The sequence below is a fragment of the Phacochoerus africanus genome, chromosome 4 (genome assembly GCF_016906955.1).
Source record: "Phacochoerus africanus isolate WHEZ1 chromosome 4, ROS_Pafr_v1, whole genome shotgun sequence".
Taxonomy (NCBI): Eukaryota; Metazoa; Chordata; class Mammalia; order Artiodactyla; family Suidae; genus Phacochoerus; species Phacochoerus africanus.
The window spans coordinates 7,863,240-7,882,038 of record NC_062547.1 but is presented as its reverse complement, the minus strand read 5'-3'; the positions used below and the strand labels follow the sequence as shown (position 1 = coordinate 7,882,038).

At 61.0% G+C, this 18,799-nt stretch overlaps 5 protein-coding genes across 12 annotated transcripts; 4 read left to right on the top strand and 1 right to left on the bottom strand.

The window, feature by feature from the left end:
* The first annotated feature begins 3 nt into the window (after positions 1–3).
* On the top strand, positions 4–2,905 carry NUDT22 (nudix hydrolase 22). 2 transcript variants are annotated; one of them, XM_047775411.1, is made up of 6 exons: positions 7–105; positions 362–859; positions 1,204–1,302; positions 1,989–2,086; positions 2,225–2,318; positions 2,620–2,783. In XM_047775411.1, exons 2-6 carry the CDS (start codon positions 380–382, stop codon positions 2,719–2,721), a joined length of 873 nt encoding a protein of 290 aa, XP_047631367.1. In that variant the 5' UTR covers positions 7–105; positions 362–379; the 3' UTR covers positions 2,722–2,783. The 2 variants fall into 2 exon arrangements, with proteins under 2 accessions (XP_047631368.1, XP_047631367.1); XM_047775412.1 differs by lacking the exon at positions 2,225–2,318 and having other exon boundaries at positions 4–105; positions 2,620–2,905.
* A 329-nt stretch (positions 2,906–3,234) lies between these two features.
* DNAJC4 (DnaJ heat shock protein family (Hsp40) member C4) lies at positions 3,235–7,258 on the top strand. Of its 2 annotated transcripts, none has more exons than XM_047775413.1 (7): positions 3,235–3,312; positions 3,642–3,734; positions 4,657–4,750; positions 5,233–5,417; positions 5,502–5,663; positions 6,883–6,969; positions 7,059–7,258. In XM_047775413.1, the coding sequence occupies exons 1-7, from the start codon at positions 3,254–3,256 to the stop codon at positions 7,159–7,161; spliced, it is 783 nt and encodes a 260-aa protein (XP_047631369.1). In that variant the 5' UTR covers positions 3,235–3,253; the 3' UTR covers positions 7,162–7,258. The 2 variants fall into 2 exon arrangements, with proteins under 2 accessions (XP_047631369.1, XP_047631370.1); XM_047775414.1 differs by lacking the exon at positions 3,235–3,312 and adding an exon at positions 3,371–3,452.
* A 274-nt stretch (positions 7,259–7,532) lies between these two features.
* VEGFB (vascular endothelial growth factor B) lies at positions 7,533–10,991 on the top strand. 2 transcript variants are annotated; one of them, XM_047775410.1, is made up of 7 exons: positions 7,533–7,852; positions 8,415–8,457; positions 8,808–9,004; positions 9,173–9,246; positions 9,438–9,473; positions 9,819–9,953; positions 10,539–10,991. In XM_047775410.1, exons 1-7 carry the CDS (start codon positions 7,793–7,795, stop codon positions 10,558–10,560), a joined length of 567 nt encoding a protein of 188 aa, XP_047631366.1. In that variant the 5' UTR covers positions 7,533–7,792; the 3' UTR covers positions 10,561–10,991. The 2 variants fall into 2 exon arrangements, with proteins under 2 accessions (XP_047631366.1, XP_047631365.1); XM_047775409.1 differs by having other exon boundaries at positions 7,701–7,852; positions 9,718–9,953.
* Positions 10,992–12,684: 1,693 nt separating this feature from the next.
* Positions 12,685–15,646, top strand: FKBP2 (FKBP prolyl isomerase 2). Of its 5 annotated transcripts, none has more exons than XM_047775420.1 (6): positions 12,685–12,833; positions 14,080–14,248; positions 14,773–14,885; positions 15,005–15,051; positions 15,386–15,421; positions 15,509–15,646. In XM_047775420.1, exons 1-6 carry the CDS (start codon positions 12,772–12,774, stop codon positions 15,568–15,570), a joined length of 489 nt encoding a protein of 162 aa, XP_047631376.1. In that variant the 5' UTR covers positions 12,685–12,771; the 3' UTR covers positions 15,571–15,646. The 5 variants fall into 5 exon arrangements, with proteins under 5 accessions (XP_047631376.1, XP_047631378.1, XP_047631379.1 ...); XM_047775422.1 differs by lacking the exon at positions 12,685–12,833 and adding an exon at positions 13,225–13,364; XM_047775423.1 differs by lacking the exon at positions 12,685–12,833 and adding an exon at positions 13,362–13,424.
* A 434-nt stretch (positions 15,647–16,080) lies between these two features.
* On the bottom strand, positions 16,081–18,799 carry PPP1R14B (protein phosphatase 1 regulatory inhibitor subunit 14B). Its single transcript, XM_047775425.1, is given in 6 exon segments — positions 16,081–16,354; positions 16,431–16,463; positions 17,046–17,129; positions 18,220–18,501; positions 18,503–18,609; positions 18,612–18,799. Coding segments are annotated over 6 exon segments (609 nt in total). The 5' UTR covers positions 18,646–18,799; the 3' UTR covers positions 16,081–16,285.

Here is an 18,799-nt window from a genome sequence, read left to right as displayed (position 1 = left end):
CTGCGAAAATTGTGGGCGGGTGAGTGGCGGCTGGAGCTTCCGGAACCGGGGAGGCGTATCGGCGCGTCAGATGTTGGAGAGAGGACCTTCGGTTTTGGGAAACAGGTGTATGGGGGGGGTGACTGGACCGAGGACCTCTGGGTGGTAGGGATGCCGGGGAGTCTCAGGGATTCTGGCAGCGGGAGCCTCGGAGCTCTGGCCGGGATGATGATAAGACACTTTACTGCCCAGGGAGTGGTCAGGGAGGTGCAGAAGGGCTGAGGGTATCCTCAGGAAGTCTGTGGCAGAGGGGGCCAGCTGCCGGGCCCAAGGGTGGCTGTGGGTCCCCCAGGGTGACAGACTTGGTTGTGTCCTCCCCCAGAACTGCCCTGTCCTAACCATGGACCCTGAGGTGTCCCTGCTGCTACAGTGCCCCCCTGGCGGGTTGCCCGAGGAGCAAGTACGGGCTGAGCTGAGTCCAGCCTATGACCGTCGCCCATTGCCAGGAGGGGACAAGGCCATCACTGCCATCTGGGAGAGCCGGCTTCAGGCCCAGCCCTGGCTCTTTGATGCCCCCAAGTTCCGCCTACACTCTGCCACCCTGGTGCCCACTGGCTCACCGGGGCCACAGCTGCTCCTGCACCTGGGCCTTACATCCTATCGAGACTTCCTGGGCACCAACTGGGCCAGCTCAGCTGCCTGGCTGCGACAGCAGGGGGCCACCGACTGGGGTGACAAGCAAGCCTACCTGGCGGACCCCTTGGGGGTGGGGGCTGCCCTGGCCACTGCTGATGGCTTCCTTGTCTTTCTGCGCCGCTCTGGGCAGGTGGCTGAGGCACCTGGGCTGGTGGACGTGCCTGGTGGGCACCCTGAACCTAAGGTGAGATGCCAGGCTGGGCGCAAAAACACAAAGACCCAGGGAGTTTGGCTTTGTTTCCCTCATCCCTTAAAGGAGTTGGCCGGATGCTTCTCCCAAAGTCTCTGCTCACAGTGGGGTTTCAGCCTCCACAGTGAACCCAGCCCCCAGACCTGGGGGAATCTAGGGAAGTGGGGATGGGGGTGGAGGAGCTAGCTGGACCTCTGGCTGTCCATCTGGAAAAAGGGGGCCTGGGCCAGGGGCTCCCCAAGACTCATGCTGTGCCCAGCCAGGCCCTCAGGGCCAGCGAGTATGGGGGAAGGCAGGGCAGGAAAAGGGGAGCAGGGGTTCAGCCTGACCTCTCGCAGGCCCTGTGCCCAGGTGACAGCCCCCTGCACAAGGACCTCCCTGGGGAGCTGGTGGTACATGAGCTCTTCTCCAGTGTCCTCCAGGAGATCTGTGATGAGGTAAGTGAGGGGCAGGTGGGCCAAGCTGGTGGGCAAGGAGAGAGTGGGTAGAACATGCCAGAATTCCACAGGTCTAGGCTGGCAGGAGTATCTGCAGGCATCCAGCATTGAGCAAAGAGCTTGGCTTTGTAGCCAGGTGCGCACGGAATGGAATTCTAGCCCCCGTTTCTGTGTATGCCTCAGGTTCTTCCTTTTTTGGTCTTTTTAGGGCTGTACCCGGGGCATATGGAAGTTCCCAGGCTAAGGGTTGAATAGGAGGTGTAGCCGCCGGCCTACGCCACAGCCACAGCCACACCAGTTCCTTAACCCACCAAGCAAGGCCAGGGATCAAGCCCATGTCCTCACGGATCCTAGTTGGGTTCATTGCTGCTGAGCCACAACGGGAACTTCCAGGTTCTTCCTTTTTACAATGGGAGCAATGATAAATGTCCCTCCCGGTTTGTGAGAAAGAGGAGTGAATGGTGGTCCCAGTTACTAAAGCCACTTCCCTTGGGTGACCCTGAGCAAACCGTTCAATCTCGCCAGTTCTGATTTTCCCATGAGCATGCCCAAGATCTGACATTCTGTGATGCTGGGCACTTGAAGCACAAACTGTAAAATGCTGTCCAAGGGTAACACACTCGTCTACGCTGAGAGGAGCAGGGAAGCAGGCGGTGGGCACTGACAGGTGGTCTCCCTGATCCTAGGTGAACCTGCCGCTGCTCACCCTGAGCCGGCCGCTGCTATTGGGCATCGCCCGCAATGAGACCAGTGCCGGCCGTGCCAGTGCTGAGTTCTACGTCCAGTGAGTGAGCTCTGGGGGACAGGGTCCTGGGTCCTGGGGTAGGTGGGTGGTTAAGGGGCATGGCTGAGGCAGCTGGGGCCCCCCAGGGACCCTCCAGGAGCTAGGCACTCACCAGGCCACTCTCATATCCCTGTCCAGGTGCAGCCTGTCTTCTGAGCAGGTGAGGAAGCACTACATGAGTGGGGGACCTGAGGCCCACGAATCCACGGGAATTATCTTTGTGGAGACACAGGTTCGAAGTGGCAAAGTGTGTCTTCTTTGGACAAAGAGCTGGGCTCAGGGCTTACAGAAGCCTGGTGATGCATGTCTGTCTCCCAGGGCTGGGTCAGAGAGGGCTCCTGAATCTCTCAGGGCTTCCCTCCGGAGCCACAAGGCCCCACTAGGGATTCCCCCAGCCCAAGGAGAGAGGCCACTAACCTGTTCAGCCCCCTCGACATGTCTCCTTAGAGGGCTCCGAGGCTCAGAACCTGTGGGCACAGCTCCCGCAAGAAACCTGAGGTCCGGATTGTCTGGGTCTCACTGTCTCCCCACAGAAGGTGCGGAGGTTGCAGGAGACTGAAATGTGGCCCCAGCTCTGCCCATCGGCCAAAGGCGCCATCTTCCTCTACAGTCGGGTCCAGGGAAACTCCACCTGAGTTGCCGAGTCCCCAGCCCTGTCACCACCGCTCGAAAGACAATAAAGGACTTTATTCTTGGATTCCGCTGACATCTGCTGTTTCCGTGGGACAGGGAGGGGCCGCTGGGAGAGCCCTAGGTGGCCGACAGAGACAAGCGAAGGGCCTGGGGTGGGGGGTGGGGTGGTAAGGCCCAGCCTCGGTTTACCCCTCTGAAGCTGAGCGCCTTGCTCCCTTGCCAGGCTCTGATGAGGTTCCAGGCCGACTATGGTGTGGAAACTGCTTTGTGAAACGCGTCTCGCTGCAGAGCGGAGTAACAGGCATATCCGAGGGAGGGACAAGGCAACTGCGCCTGGGCCTAGGGTCCAGGGTCGAGGGTCAGGGTCGGTCGGCAGGCTTCCCAAGTGGGTGCTGGCGCCCTCCTGCCAAGACCACAGGAGCCCGCCTCTATGGGTGGGTCCGAGGCATCAAAAGCCAGTCAGCGGGAGGGGGCGGGCCTTCGCCGCACGTCCTCACCTTCAGACGAGTGGGCGTGGCCTTAGCATCTAAGCCAATGAGAGTGAGGAGGCCGGGCTTGAATGGGAGCAGGAAATGGCGACCGCCGCGGAGTCCGTGAGTGCAGCAGGGGCGGGGTTTGGTGTGGCTCCTCCTGCACCCGCCCCCCAGGCTCCCAGGGTGGGAAGGGGTCGCTGCATCCGGGGCCGGTTATCCAGACCCTGAGACAAGACTGGAGAAAGGCCCCGGACGCCCTGGTCAGAGGCGGGGACAGGCGGGTCTGGTCTAGAGCAAGGAGGTTCCATTTCCCTCTGCGTCCCCTGGGCCGCTTCAGTTTTCCTTCGCGTCTAAACGGGATCGGGCCCCTTCCCTCTGCCCGCCACCCCCCTCCGCAGTGGTTGAAGTCTGGTCCCATCCCACTCCTCTTTGTGGCCTCCTTTCACCAGCTGCCCGCCTGCCGCCATGCTGCCCCTGCGTCTGTGCCGGCTGTGGCCTCGCAACCCTCCCACCCGGTCCTTCGCTGCGGCCGCCGGGCAGCGGTGAGTTGGGCGCCTGGGTCATTCAGAAGGTTTCTGCTGCGGGCTTGCCCAGTTCTAGACCCTACACTAGGTTCTGGGATAGTGGTGATCTCTTACTCTGGGTCAGGCGCCTTACAGCCTTGTCTCCGGTCACCCTTGTCTCTGGTCACCCTCACCTTCATTGCTGAGGACATAGGATCAGAGATTAAAGGATGACCCCCAAGGCCATAGAGTTAAGTGGCAGATTTGGAATTTGATCCCGAGCCAAGCCCTATGTGCTGTCCACTACGCTGGTGGTTGTCAAGCACCCCTGTACAAAACCCACGGGGGTGGGATTGGGGATGGGGGGAGCTCACAAAAATGAAGATTCCTGGGCCCTGCTCTGGAGATTCTGATTGGCGGGAATGAAGGAGGACTCAGCAAACCACTTTTTTCTTCTTTCTTTTTAGGGCCACAGCTGCGGCATAGGGAGGTTCTTCCTAGACTAGGGGTCAAACAAATGGGAGCTACAGCACATGGGGCCTACACCACAGCAACACAGATCCGAGCCGCATCTGTGACCTGTTCCTCAGCTTGCAGCAATGCCGGATCCTTGACCCACTGAGCAAGGCCAGGGATTGAACCTGCATCCTCATGTACAATACTTGGGTTCTTAACCAGCTGAGCCACAACAGGAACTCCAAGAATCTATTTTTTTAAACATGCTTTTCAGGGGCTTCTGATGCAAAGGGTGCGAAGACTACACTTTGAGACATTCTGATGTGGTCCATACCTGGAACACTCAAAGAGGGAAGAATGATTTAGAGATCTCCCTTGGCCCCTGCCTCAGCCCCCTCAGCACCTGGATGCTGAGTTGAAGGGCGTGGCCCACAGGGGCTGGGAGGGGCAGAAAAGGGGTATCCTGTTTTCCTCATCCCCTGCATGTTTGGGCCTCTTTCCGCAGGTCTGGCCCCAGTAACTACTATGAACTGTTGGGGGTGCATCCTGGTGCCAGTGCTGAAGAAGTTAAACGAGCTTTCTTCTCCAAGTCCAAAGAGGTACCAGTGGTCTTAAATGGAGAGGGGGAGAGAACGTGTGAGCCACATGGGGGAGGCTCCAAATTCTTAGGAATGGAGCTGAGAGGCTCCTTCTTCTGGCTGTGCATATTCCCTCAGTATTTCACAGGGAATGGGAGGTGCCCCAGGGGCAGGGATCTGGCCAGGGGGGAAGAAAGGTTGGGAGCAGGAGCCAGGGGTCCTGTCTGATGGTCTGGGCTTGGTTCTCTTGACCCGCCTGCTCTTGGGACCAGGGTATATGGTGAGAGCCAGGCAGCAGGTGTGGAGGGTGTCAACAGGGGAGGGGGCAGGAGTCTTTGCTTCTAGTCTCTACTCTTCTAGAGGCACAGGCAGCCCTGAGAGTGAAGGTCACTGCCCAGGCAGGGCCTTAGGAATAACATGAGCCCAGGTGGGTGGACATGATCAGGATGGGTCCTGGGAGGGGGCATGGAAAGGGAGATGAGGGGAGTCCTACCCCCCCCCAGCTGCACCCTGACCGGGACCCCGGGAACCCAGCCCTGCACAGCCGCTTTGTGGAGCTGAGTGAAGCGTACCAAGTGCTCAGCCGTGGGGAGAGCCGCCGTAGCTATGACCACCAGCTTCGTTCAGCGACTTCCCCAAAGTCTCCAGGAACCGCAGCCTATCCCAGGTCTGCTCATCAGGCGCACAGGTACAGTAGTCCTGCCCCCAGCTTGCCACCGCCAAGTCTCACCAGGAGACTCTTCCCTACATTCTCCCTTCTCCCTCCCAACAGCTCCTGGGAGGACCCCAGCGCACGATACTGGGCCCAGTTTCCTGGTGTCAGGCCTCAGGGACCAGAGTCAAGGCAGCAGCAGCACAAACACAACCAGCGAACGCTGGGGTACTGCCTCTTGATCATGCTGGCAGGCATGTGCCTGCACTATGTTGCTTTCAGGTGCGCTTCCCCCTGGGCTGATGGGCAGAGGGCAGGAGGGTGGGCAAAGCCCAGTGTCAGGCATCCACCCACACTATCCCTGTGGCCTGCATTCTTGTGTTTCTCAAGCTAAGAATTGCGGAGTTCCCGTCGTGGCACAGTGGTTAACGAATCCAATTAGGAACCATGAGGTTTTTGGGTTTGGTCCCTGGCCTTGCTCAGTGGGTTAAGGATCCGGCGTTGCCATGAGCTGTGGTGTAGGTTGCAGACGCGGCTCGGATCCCACACTGCTGTGGCTCTGGTGTAGGCCGGCGGCTACAGCTCCAATTGGACCCCTAGCCTGGGAATCTCCATATGCTGTGGGAGCGGCCCTAGAAAAAGGCAAAAAGAAAAAAAAAAAAAAGAATTTCATGAAATAGGTCTCCTCCAGGGCCTCTTCTTCTTTGTCGTCTTTTCTTTTTTTTGCTTTTTAGGTCCTCACCTGCGGCATTATGGAGGTTCCCAGGTGAGGGGTCCAATTGGAGTTGGAGTTGTAGCCACAGCCACAGCAACACCGAATCTAAGCCGGATCTTTGACCTACACTGCAGCTCAAGGCAATGTCAGATCCTTAACCCACTGAACGAGGCTAGGGATCGACCCTGCATCCTCACAGATACTAGTAGGGATTGTTACCACTGAGCCACACCAGAAACTCCCAGAGCCTCTTCTTACTTGGCAAAGGCAGCTCTGCACTAAGGGGTAATGTCATTTTCAGTTTTTTATAATGCGAATGTAAGTTTTTGGTGCTGGCTGCCAGAGAGCGCTGGAGCTAAACAAAATTTTAACACCAGAAGGAAATGTATCGAATTGGGCGACCATCCTCATTTGTTTGTCAGTCGCTGTTTTCCCACCACCCTCTCACACACGCCATGCCACCGAGGTTCGACAGCAAAGACACCTAAAGGCGGGTGCCCACTGCTAGCAGTGTGCCTCGCTTAGTAATGGAATTGGAGGAACAACCCTTTCTAGTTCCCCTCCAGGACACTGGGTCTGCTGTCACCACCTTCAGGACAGTCAGGGACCTAGGTGGCCATTGGACTCTGGACAAGCCACTCTGTGCCCCTCTCCTCATGTAACATAGGCAGCGAGGCTGAGGTCCCCACAGATCTAAAGCTCTGAGACCCTAGAGTGGGGTGGAGAGGGTGGGACTGGGGGACAGAAGGTACTGGGGGCCCAAAGTTAACTGTACCCCCCATGCAGGAAGCTGGAGCAGGTGCACCGTAGCTTCATGGATGAAAAGGATCGGATCATCACAGCCATCTACAATGACACTCGGGCCCGGGCCAGGTCTGTCCCAGCTCTTTTCTGCCCTCCCTTCACTGTCCTGGCACCACCCTCCGGATCCCTGTCCTGACCACAGGTGCTCTCCCCTGCAGGGCCAAAAGAGCCAGGCTCCAGCAGGAGCAACAGCAGAGGCAGCTGCTGCAGCCAACACCTGGCCCTCCTGAAGGCCCGGGGATCGTGCCCCCCAGCCCCTGAGCAGCTCACCTGGATGGGGCCCGGGGTGTGCTCCCTCTGTGCTTCCCTCCTGGTACGTCCCACTCCCAGAAACGCGGGCAATAAAGTGGTTCTCAGAGCTCTTGTCTGGTTCCCTCCTTCAGGCCTGGCGCCCCCGGCCCGGGCCCCGCCCTCCGGGATCCGGCGACGGCCACCCGGGAGCCCGGCCCCCTGGGCGGTGCGTCCCCTTTCCCCTGCTGCGGCGGGAGGGGGTGTGTGTGCAGGGGGCGGGCCCCGCCGGCGGCCTCGCCCCCTCCCCCGCCCCGCCCCCGCCCCGCGGCCCGGTGGGGAGCGCGTGTCTGGGTCACATGAGCCGCCCGCCCGCCATCCCGGGCCCGGCCCCCCGCCGCCCCCGCCGTCCCCGCCGCCCGCCGCCGCCGCCGCCGCCACCGGCCGCCCGCCCGCCCGGCTCCTCCGGCCGCCGCCGCCGCTGCGCTGCGCTGCGCTGCCTGCGCCCAGGGCTCGGGAGGGGGCCGCGGAGGAGCCGCCCCCCGCGCCCGGCCCCCGCCCGCCGCGCCCGAGCCCGCGCCATGGGGCTCTGGCTGCCGCCGCCCCTCGCGCCACCGGGCTAGGGCGATGCGGGCGCCCCCGGCGCGCGGCCCCCGCGGCCACCATGAGCCCCCTGCTCCGCCGCCTGCTGCTCGCTGCGCTCCTGCAGCTGGCCCCCGCCCAGGTACGTGCGTCCGCGACATCCCGCCCGCCCGCCTTGCCCTCTCTCAAGGTTGGCGGAAGTGGAGAGGCGCGGGGCAGCCGCGGCCTCGGGGATCCGCGGGGTCGGGCCGCCGCCGACGGGGGAGTCGCAGGGTCCCGGCCCGGGCATCCCCCAAGAGGTGTCCCTCCCCGCTGGCCCGCCGGCCCAACGCCGGGGCCACTCCCCCGCCCCACCCCGTCCCCTGGGCGCCGCCGGGGGCGGGGCCGCCTCGGTGCCTACAGGACGCGCGGTTCGGCGCCCACTGTACCCCCTCCTGACCTGCGGCCTCGAGAACTAACCCGCTCCCGAGGCTTGGAGATTCGACGCTGCGGGCAGAGCGCGCCTGGCTGGTCGTGGCCAGGGCAGGTCCCAGGTGGCCAAGAGAGGACAGGTAAAGCTAGAGTGGCCCCAGGAACAGAGCAACCTGGAAAAATGTCAGAGAGGGGTTGAAGCCTCCTGACGGCAAGGGCAGAGCCCTGGGGACAGTGACAGGGCTAGCCCTTCCTGGAGTGCACCTTGGGTCCAGCTCTTTTCTCTCTCATAGGCCCCGGTCTCCCAGCCTGATGCCTCTGGCCACCAAAAGAAAGGTAATAGTAACAACAGTAACTGCACTAGCCAGCACTAGGAACGCTTTGCTCCAGCCCGGATTCCAGACTCTGGGTCACCTCATTTTGTGTAATCACGGATGTAAGATGTAAGATGCAAACTTTTGTTCTGCCCATTTCCCAGAAGGAGAGATTGATTGAGGCAGTGGGGTTCCTGGATCCTGGATGGACATGGCAGGGGAAGCAGCTGGGGAGGGCAGAGTGGAAGCTAGTGGAGAGTGGCCATGACTTGGAGACTAGGGAGAAACAGCTGCTGGGCACAGGGGCAGGGGAACCAGGGAGCAGCCACAGGAAACCTAGTGGGGACTTAACCCTTACTTATCTGTCCCCAGTGGTGTCATGGATAGACGTATATGCCCGTGCCACCTGCCAGCCGCGGGAGGTAGTGGTGCCTCTGACCATGGAGCTCATGGGCACTGTGGCCAAGCAACTGGTGCCCAGCTGCGTGACTGTGCAGCGCTGTGGTGGCTGCTGCCCTGACGACGGCCTGGAGTGCGTGCCCACTGGGCAGCACCAGGTCCGAATGCAGGTATGGGGCAGGGGGGCATGCCCGGCTGCGGTGGATGCTGGTGTTCTGGGGACGGGGGGGGGGGGGGGGAGGGGGGGTGGCTCGTGGGGGGGTGTTCTCACCCCTCCAGCCCTAGAGCTTTGTCCCGTTCCTTTCTCTTTCATTGTTCTTTCCTTGTTCTGAGCACAGATCCTCATGATCCGGTACCCAAGCAGTCAGCTGGGGGAGATGTCCCTGGAAGAACACAGCCAGTGTGAATGCAGGTGCCAGCCAGGCTCCACTTTTGGGTTTGCAGGGAGCAGGCTAGGGGAGTGCTGGGTGTGATGGCACCCCACAGCGGGGACCAGGTTTCTGACAGGAGAGCTGGGTAGGCCTGGGATCTGGGGCACAAGAGGAGGATGCTTGGCTTCCTGATCCTCTTCTTCCTTGTCTCTGTCTGCTTCTTACTTTTCAGACCAAAAAAACGAGAGAGTGCCGTGAAGCCAGACAGGTGAGTCTTGGGCTCTTGCTGAGGTGGGATGGGAGCCCAGGCCTAGCGCCCAGAATGTGATGTGGGGGTTGGGCGGGGGGTGTTAAGAGTGGGGCAGGAAGTTGTGATCCCCTCCCCTCCTTTTCCTCCCACTCGTGTCCCCCTCTCCCTTTTCCCTCTGCCCCCTAAGTCTATGCTCTGCCCTGATCCCAGCTCCTGGGAAGATTCTTCCTTCCCACCCGAGACATGTTGCTTCTCCTCCTAGGGTTTCCACTCCCCACCACCGTCCCCAGCCCCGCTCTGTTCCGGGCTGGGACCCTGCCCCCGGAGCACCCTCCCCAGCTGACATCACCCATCCCACTCCAGCCCCAGGCCCCTCTGCCCACGCTGCCCCCAGCGCCGCCAGCGCCCTGACCCCCGGACCTGCCGCTGCCGCTGCCGACGCCGCAGCTTCCTCCGTTGTCAAGGGCGGGGCTTAGAGCTCAACCCAGACACCTGCAGGTGAGGCGTCCGCGTGGCGTTTGTTGGGGCAGGGCTCAGGGCCCCGTCCTGGAGCAGGTCCAGGTGAGCCTGCCGCTGGGAGAAGAGCCAGGGAAGAGGCCGCTTTGAGTGTGTTGAACAAATATTGCCCAAGTGCCTGCGGGCGCTGGGGTCAGCACAAACAAGGTTCACGTTCTAACGCGGGAGTCAGACACGAGGGCACATGATGCCAACAGAGGATGTCAAGTCATGGGCTGTGGTGAGGGGCACTGACAACACCTTTGAGCGATCAGAGATGTCCTGGAAGAGGTGATATCTGCCAGGAGTAGGAATGAGAAAGACCCCTTTCCAGTTGGCAAGGCCCTGAGCCACAGAAAGACAGTTGTTCCACCGTATGGGCTCTGAAAGGCCAGGGGATGCAGTGGAACCTTTGTCCGCCCTTGTCCAAGGTGCTTCTCGCCACCCTCCCTTCCATGGCGGGCCTGTGGGACTTCCCAGGAAGTGTTAGGGGAGAATGGGGTCCACGGGCGGTGACAAGGGGGTGGGTCCAGAGGAGCAGGGGCTGAGCTGTGCCAGCATGAACAGACCCCCTCGTTCCCTCCTCAGGTGCCGGAAGCTGCGAAGGTGACACATTGCTTCTCAGACTCAGTGGGGCCACTTGCCTCACAGCCCCTGCCCCCCGACCCCGAGGGTATAGGGGCCACAAGGGCAGTCTGGTGAGAAGAGTCCAGTTCCCAAGACCTCAGCCTGGGCAGAAGCTCCTCTCGGACCCGGGCCTTTCAGAGGGCTTTCTGACCGCCTCGTGTCTCTCTGAAGCTGCCGTCCAACAACACGGGCAGCGCTGGATGAAGAGACTTGAGGGCAGCAAGAGGGATCACCTATCAACTTGAGAGACAATGGGGGCCCGTCTCGGTTTTTAACCACCTTGTGCCAGTTGGCATCTTACAACTGGCTCCTCCGTCCCCTCACTAAGAAGACCCTGATCCCCTGCAAAATAATGGGAGTTGGGCTTCGGTACAAGAACTGTGAACCCCAGTCCTGATAAAAGAGATGGAAGGAGCTGTCCCGGCTTCTGTCACTGTTTGTCACTGTCCAGGCTGGCTGGTTTGGGCATGAATGTCTGTATCACACTGCCTCCTAGACACAGAGCTTGGAGATGAGGCTCAAGGCCCCACAAAGGTCACAGAGCCAGAATTCTGCCTCCTTCACATTCACGTTGTGATTACAGGCCCTGGGGAGTCCCTGTCCTTATTAATCACAAGGGTTCCTTTCTGGAAGGAGATGGCCTGTTAGGGCCAATGAGCTTGAGATGGGACCCAGATCTGCTGAACGACCGTGGTTGTCACTGTCCCTCTCTCTCTGAGCCTCAGTTCCCACATGTGCATGGAGGGAACAGATGATTGCCCTTGGGCTCCAAGAAAAAGTGTCTTCATGTAATAGAAAAGAAAACGCATCTTCCCTGCCAGGCTACACTCTGCGTTTGCAGCTTTTTGTTTCCTAGAGCTTAACTCTAAGGCCATGCACCTGCTCTCTCCCCACCTCCCCCCAAAGGTCTGTGGCTGGCGGGCTCTCCCTCACCCCAACCACAGTCTTCTCCACTCGCGCCTCTCTTGCACCTTGGGTTCCCCTTCCCAGGCCCTGCTTGGGACTTTCCTGATCTTCATTTGACCCAGCCCAAGTTCAGTGGCCATCCTGCCTCCAGTGCCCTGGGGGCTGAATGATGAAGGGGTGGACTGAAGGCCAACCTTGGGCACCAATGCTTTGCCCTGATATGAGGCCGAATATTCAGCAGCAGTTAACACAAAGCAGCTCCCCCAATGGAGGCCTTCTCTGAGGTGTTAGAGGGTGGAGTAGTGATCTTGTTGAGCCCAGAGCAAGAGGGGAATTAAATCAGAAGAGACAATTCCTGATGGTGATTGCTACCTTCATATTATTTTCTCAACCCAAAGAGTAAGATGAGGTAGGCCCACTTAGCCTACCTTTCATATGTGCCTCCTCACCTAATGCTCAATTCTGAGGTCAGTGTTGTGATTACTTTCCTCTTTCCTCTTAAGAGGCCCTGAAAGGCTGACCGACCTAGGTATTGGACCTCAGGTCCGCTGTCTCCTTAACACTCAACTTAGGTTTAGCTGCCTCTCACCTGCAGGTTCACTACTTCAATGGACAGGTATTTACAACTAGGTGGTGGGGCTCCGGACACTAAGTCTGGTTGGGGAACGGACCCAGCCTGACCATGACAGTCACGGGTCAATGTGTGGCAGGCAGAGGAAGATCTGGATGCTGGGAGCAAGAAAAGGGAGCATGCCCTGTGGGCCAGGGCCTGGAGGTGCAGGCACATCATTCCCGCAGTCCTACTGTGGCTCTGCCAGCCGGATGGTATCGCGCCGGGGTTACAGGGACGCCAAACCCTACTAGGCCGAGGAACTTGCTCAAGGTCACAATGAGTGGCAGACTCCAGATTCAAACCCAGGGCGCTCTCTGAAGCCCAGGCTCTTTCCACAGCAACTAACTGAGGACTGTGGATCCAGAAGACGCCCAGGAGCAAACAAGGGCGCTGTGGAAGAAGCTGGGGGGCGACATAAAATGGCGTCTCAAGACCCCCTCCAGAAACCCGCGCCCGCCTGACCTTAATTTCACCTAGACCGGAAGTGCCTTCAGCCCTTTCGGAAGTCACTTTCACCTAGTCTCACGGACCCTGGGGTCCACCGGACGTGGCGCATAAGTCACGTGGTGGCGCCAGGGGTGGGGCTGGGGAAGAAGCCGCCCCGCGCGGGCGTGAGGCAGCGGGTTTCGCACGGTCCAATGAGGGCGGGCGGCGTGGCCCGGTCTGCTGGCGACAATGACGCGCCTGCGCAGAGACGGCAGCACGACTGGGGTTGACTCCGGGGGCGCGGCGAGGAGGTGAGCGGGGGCCACAGCCCGGGCTGGGGGGAGCCGGGGTGCAAGGCGGCAGGCTGGATCAGGCGGGGCAGGAGCGGGCCGGGGCTCCGAGTGTCACCGAGGGATAGGTTACGAGGAAATTGAAGGTTGGGGGTCAGAGCTGTCTGGGGATGCCGCAGGGGGAGGGTTTTCACGCCGCACGGGGCGTGGCTCCGGGAGTCGGGGCGGGACGAGGAACCGAGACGGGTGGGACCTCTGAGCTGGTGCCAGGGGAAGGCGGAGCTCCGGAGCTGGGGGCGGAGCTGGGACTGGTGGGGGGCGGAGTCTGGTCTTTGGAGGAGGAGCTGGAACAAACGGAAGGAGGAGCCTCGGGTTTGGAGACCGAGAGGGAAGGAGCCCAGGCGCTGGGGGCGGGCCTTCAGCCAGTGAGCGGCGTGGCTACAGTTCAGGAAAGGGGGGCTAGTTCTTTCGGAGGTGGGGTTCCAGGGCCAGGGGCGGAACCACGCCCTCTAAAGGGCGGGGTCAAGGAGTCCCACGAAGGGGTAGGCCCAGGTAATGGCCCGGGGCGTCCACGCGGGGGCGGTCTCCGTGGTGGCCGGGCGTGGGGACGCGGTAGGCCTAGAACTCCCCCAGGAGAGGTGGTGTGGGTGGAGCGGGCTCGGCGGCCACCCGACACGGGGCCAGTCTGGGTGCCCCGCAGGCCTCCGAGGGCTCAGAGCTGGGGTGGCGCCCCGGGCGGTGGCTCAGGGGCGGCCTGGGGGCTACCCCAGGAAGACCGGGGCTCCCCGGAGCCACCCAGTGGCGATGTGTGGGTGCCTCGGGGCCGGCCCCCTGCGGCGGCCGCAGAGGTGTGGGTGTGCTGGGTGGGGGGCAACTGGGTGTGGCGTGAGTGGGGTCGCCCAGTCGGGGCAACTGCTGTGCAGCCAGATAGGGTCTGGACTTTGCGGAAAGGGACGGGTGGGAATTGAAGAACAGAGCTGGGGACCGGGAGGGAAGGAAGGGCAGCGGGTGAGCGAAGGGGCGGGACCCTGGCTGCTGTGGCCTCCCCTGACCCCCTCCCCCCGCCGCTGGGGTCCTCAGGCAAGCCCCCTTCTCACTGAACTGGTAAGTGTGGCCGCGGACCTGGGGGAGGGGGCGGTGACCCGGGACAAAGGGATCCCCAGGGGCAGGCAGGGTACGGTGGGGTGGAATCCTTCTGGTACCTGCCCGTATTCCATGCCCTTCTGGCCTTCTCCCCCGGTTGGTCGGTCGGGGTCTGTCCCCACAGAGACATGAGGCTGAGCTGGGTCCTGACAGTACTGTCCATCTGCCTGAGCGCCCTGGTCACGGCCACGGGGGCCGAGGGCAAACGGAAGCTGCAGATCGGAGTCAAGAAACGGGTAGACCACTGTCCCATCAAGTCGCGCAAGGGGGATGTCCTGCACATGCACTACACGGTGGGTGACCTAGTGGTGCTTTGGGGGATGGGTGGTGGGGCTTCTGGGGACCAGAAAGGACTTGGGAGCCAGGTTCCTTCCTCTGCCAAAGGTGGGTGACCTTGGGCAAGTTTCCTCTTCTACTTTTTTTTTGGTCTTTTTGCCTTTTCTAGGGCCACACCTGCGGCATATGGAGGTTCCCAGGCTAGGGGTCTAATCGGAGCTGTAGCCACCGGCCTACGCCAGAGCCACAGCAGTGCGGCATCTTGAGCTGGTCCTAGTCAGATTCGTTAACCACTGCGCCACAATGGGAGCTCCTCCACTTCTTCTTTCCATAGTTCTTTCCTGCTCTTCACGGTCTACTCCCAGGTTAGCACCAGCAAGCAGTGACAGTGTACTGAGAACTGCCCAAGTTTTCTGTCCCCTTCTAGGCCTATGGCTGCCAGTGCTGTGGGGTGCTACCTGGATGGGAAGAGCACCTGGGGGAGGGGGGGGGGTCCAGGCAGACCTTCTTCCTCACTGGCCTTCCCATGGTCTCAACACAGGGGAAGCTGGAAGATGGGACGGAGTTTGACAGCAGCCTGCCCCAGAACCAGCCCTTTGTCTTCTCCCTGGGCACAGGCCAGGTCATCAAGGGCTGGGACCAGGGGCTGCTAGGGTGAGTTGAGGGGCCATGGCTGTGGTCCAGGTGGTGAATTGTGGGAGGCAAGCCCCAGGGACTGGGCAGAGGCAGGGAGCCCGGGTGTTGCCACGTGCTGAACATGTGTCGTCCTACAGGATGTGTGAGGGGGAAAAGCGGAAGCTGGTGATCCCATCAGAGCTGGGTAAGAGGGCCTTGCTGACTGGGGACAGAGTTCGGGGTGTATATCGGGATAAAGGTGACGGCTGCTTTAGCTTCTGCATTGATCTCCATTCAGTACCTGCCTCTTCCAAGTCTAGCTGTGTCCAGCAGTGGGGACAGGGCAAGGCCCTTGGGACACCTGCCTCTGGTGCCCATTTTCTGCCCTCTGCAAGACCTCTTGCAGCCCCTTCTCATCTCCATTACACCTTCTCCATTTCTAGCCTTTGGGCTGCGATGGGCAGAGGCTTGCCTTCAGCCTGGCTGTCTGCAGAACACTTGGCTACAACTCACTTTGTTTCTTTATGCATCTCTGACAGGGTATGGAGAGCGGGGAGCTCCCCCAAAGATTCCAGGTAATACACCCTCCTGCCCCCATCTCTGCCCCCATGCCGTCTCCCTGTGGCCCTGGTTCTCATTCTGACCCCACTTCTCCCCTGCAGGTGGTGCAACCTTGGTGTTCGAGGTGGAGCTGCTCAAAATCGAACGACGTTCAGAGCTATAGCCAAACTGGGGAGGGGCGGTGGAGAGGCCCCAGCAGGGACCAAGCTGTTTAAAACAAGAAAAAACCTTAAAGCCCATCAAGTGTGCTGTGTGTGTGTGTGTGTGTGTGTGTTCGTGGGCCCCGAGAGGCTTCGAAACCACTGCTTCAGCCTCCCCGCTCCCTCCCCCCATCCCTCTCCCCTTTCCTGGCTGCAGAGCCTTGGGGTCTGGGCTCGGTGGCATGGTGGCCCTTGTCCAGAGGGAAGAAAGACTGTTCCTGCCTGCCAGCAGCAACACCACTCCCCCCAGCTCCCTAGCCACTTCCAGCTCCTGGTCTGGGAGCCAGCACTGGGCTATCGCCATGGCTACGTGGCCCTCAGGAAGGCCTGCGGGTCACCTGGGGAGAAGCTGAGCTGGCAGCAGTAGTGGAGCAGTGTCCCCCCTAAAAGAGACCAGCTGAGCCTGTTAACTGCACCTAAGGTGTATCCTAGCTTTATTAAAGGGCCCGCGCCGCAGTCAATATAAAAACACAAAAAGTCCCATCAGTTTAATAATAATAAAAAACCCCGAAAATGGAAAACTGAGGGGGCAGGGAAAAGGCCCCTGGGCCAGGGGCACGGGGAGCCCTGCTCATGGCACCAGGCCTGGCTGCAGGGCCCCCCCGTATTGCTGTTGCTACGAGGTCGGGGGGCAGCGATTGTCCTGTGGGAGCCACCATTCACCCGGGTCGAGGACCCTTACTTCTTCTGGGGTGTGCTCAGCTTCTGCATGCCCCGGATCTTGTCCAGCAGGCCAGAGATGAAGGCCTGGAGGGAGGGAGAACATTTAGGAGACGGGACCCCAGGCTTCTCACCCCACCCTCTGAGAAAACCACTTTCTTACCTCAGTGGGTTTGTAACAGTCAACCAGCAGCTCCTAACGGGGCAGGGGAGAAAGTATAATCGTGAGTCTTAAGAACACAAGCCTGGAGTTCCCGTCGTGGCGCAGCAGAAAACGAATCCGACCAGGAACCATGACGTTGCGGGTTCGATCCCTGGTCTTGCTCAGTGGGTTAAGGATCTGGCATTGCTGTGAGCTGTGGTGTAGGTCGCAGATGCGGCTCAGATCCTGCGTTGCTGTGGCTCTGGCGTAGGCTGGCAGCTGCGGCTCTGATTAGACCCCTAGCCTGGGAACCTTCATATGCAGTGGGTGTGGCCCTAAAGAGATAAAAGACCAAAAAAAAAAAAGAACACAAGCCTAGAGTTCACTTATATCCACCTAGGCACCAGGGCTCCCCTGAGGCACCGGAGAGGCCACAGCTACTGAAGAGCTAGGCAAGTACCATTGGCCTCATTTGACAGAGGCAGAAGCTGAGAGGTCCAAGATGATGGAGCTGGCTGACTCAGACCAAAGAAGGCCCGGCTTCAGAGGCTTGCTTACCCAAGGGGCAGGGCCTCCAGGTAGCCTTCTATGCCCTGCTCCCCTGACCTGGCCCTGCTGCCCCCTCGCCCCCCTCACCTTGACCCTGGCAGCCCGGGTATCATCGCTCTCCATGTCCAGGAGTTCATCCACATCAATCTCCAGCTCTGGGATCTCCTCTTCCTGGGGTGGGGATGGGGGAGGAGGGAGAGACAAGGAAGAGCCTGAGTTGGGTGAGACGGGCTCGCTGGCTGAGGCCCCTGCCCTGCTGCAGAGGAGCCAGCCCTCTTTGCCCAGCAGACAGCGGCAGCTGCTCTGAGGAAGAAAACAGATCAGGCCCGTGCCAAGGCAAACTGCCCAATGGGGGGGCTAGGGGGGGAGCTTCCTGTCTCTGCCCGTTGGACACCCTGGGTGCCAGGCAGCTAGGACTGGGATCCTGGGCTGGGAACCCTGCAGATGTGTCTTCCCAACTTCCGGGCCCCCCATTTCAAAAAGAACACAGGTGGGGCCAGCTGTCCCAGCTCATCACAGCCCCTTCCCCTCCCCCAAACACCTGTCACAGCTTCCCGGGAGTGAGGAGGAAGTGAAGGGTGAGGGGTCACTGAGAAGGACCCAAGCCTGGTAAAAGGGAAACAAAGAGCCCATGCTTTGCTGAGGGAGGGGGTGCTTGCCACCCCTCCCCCCCAGGAAGCATCTCTCCTGTCTGGAGCCAGCTGCATTCCAGGGCTGGGCTAGGGTAGGCAGCACAGGACAAGCCCACTCCTCCACCCTGCCCCTCAGGGGCCTGAGTCACCATTTGAGCAAGGAAGGAGTCATGGGGTGGAGAACCAGACCGCAGAGAGTGGGCTAGCCTGCCCCCATGCCAAGAAGCTCCAGGTTAGCCCATTAGAATAGGAAACACCGGTACCCTCAGCAACCAGGCTGATGCCTTTTAATCAGTCTAAGCTAACAGGCAATAGGCAGACCTCCTTCCACTGCCAGCCCAGGCTAGCTCGCCTCTCCTGTCCACTTTCCAGGCTATCCCTTGAGGCTTCTAGAGGACCCCAAGCTTGACCAGGTAGTGAGTGACATTAAAAGAGACAGCGTCCGAAGCAGCGGATAAGAAAGGAGTGACTTAGGTCAGACAAGAAAGCATACATTGGGGGCGGGGAGTCCGGAGAGGAGGGGAGCGCACGCCCATTGACTCCCGGTGACAGGCGCGCTCAAGGTGGGGTTCCCAGGCGGCCCGGATCAGGACCAATTTTAGGGTGTCGACGCAGGGTGGGGGACACACCTGGCAGTCGTAGAGGCGAGTGAGCTGCTCCAGGATCCACTCCTCCAGGTTGAGGCGCTTCCGTAGCTCCTTGCGGTCGTACTTGACCGTGACCTTCCCTTGGCGTCTCACTGGGCCCTCGTCGTCCGCGCCTCCCGGACCCTCGCCTGCTGCCCCAGGGGGGCTCTGAAAGTAGACGCGGGGCCCTGCGCCACTACTGCCCGGCCCCGGGGCCGGGGCCGCCAACGCCGCGCCCCCCGCGGGGCCGCTGTCCGCCATGGCGGCCGCCGGGGCCACGTGCGAGCGTCCGGCCCCTCCCTGCGCCGCCGCCTCCGGGCCGCCCGCCGGCTGGCTCCGGGCCGCTGGCTCGGGTTAGGTCTCGAGCTCCACTCCGCTCAGCTCCGCGGCGAGGGCGGCGGCGGGGGTGCCCGGGGGCAGCTGCAGCATGCGGAGCCCCCGGGCCTGGCCTGGCCGCGCCCCGCCCCCTCCCCTCCGATCCGCCCGCCCTTTGTCCCCCGCGGCCGCCGCCCGAGCCGCCGCCGCCGAAGCAGCTTTCTCTGTCTCGATCGCTTCCCCCGCCCCCCGACCACACCCCCTTAAA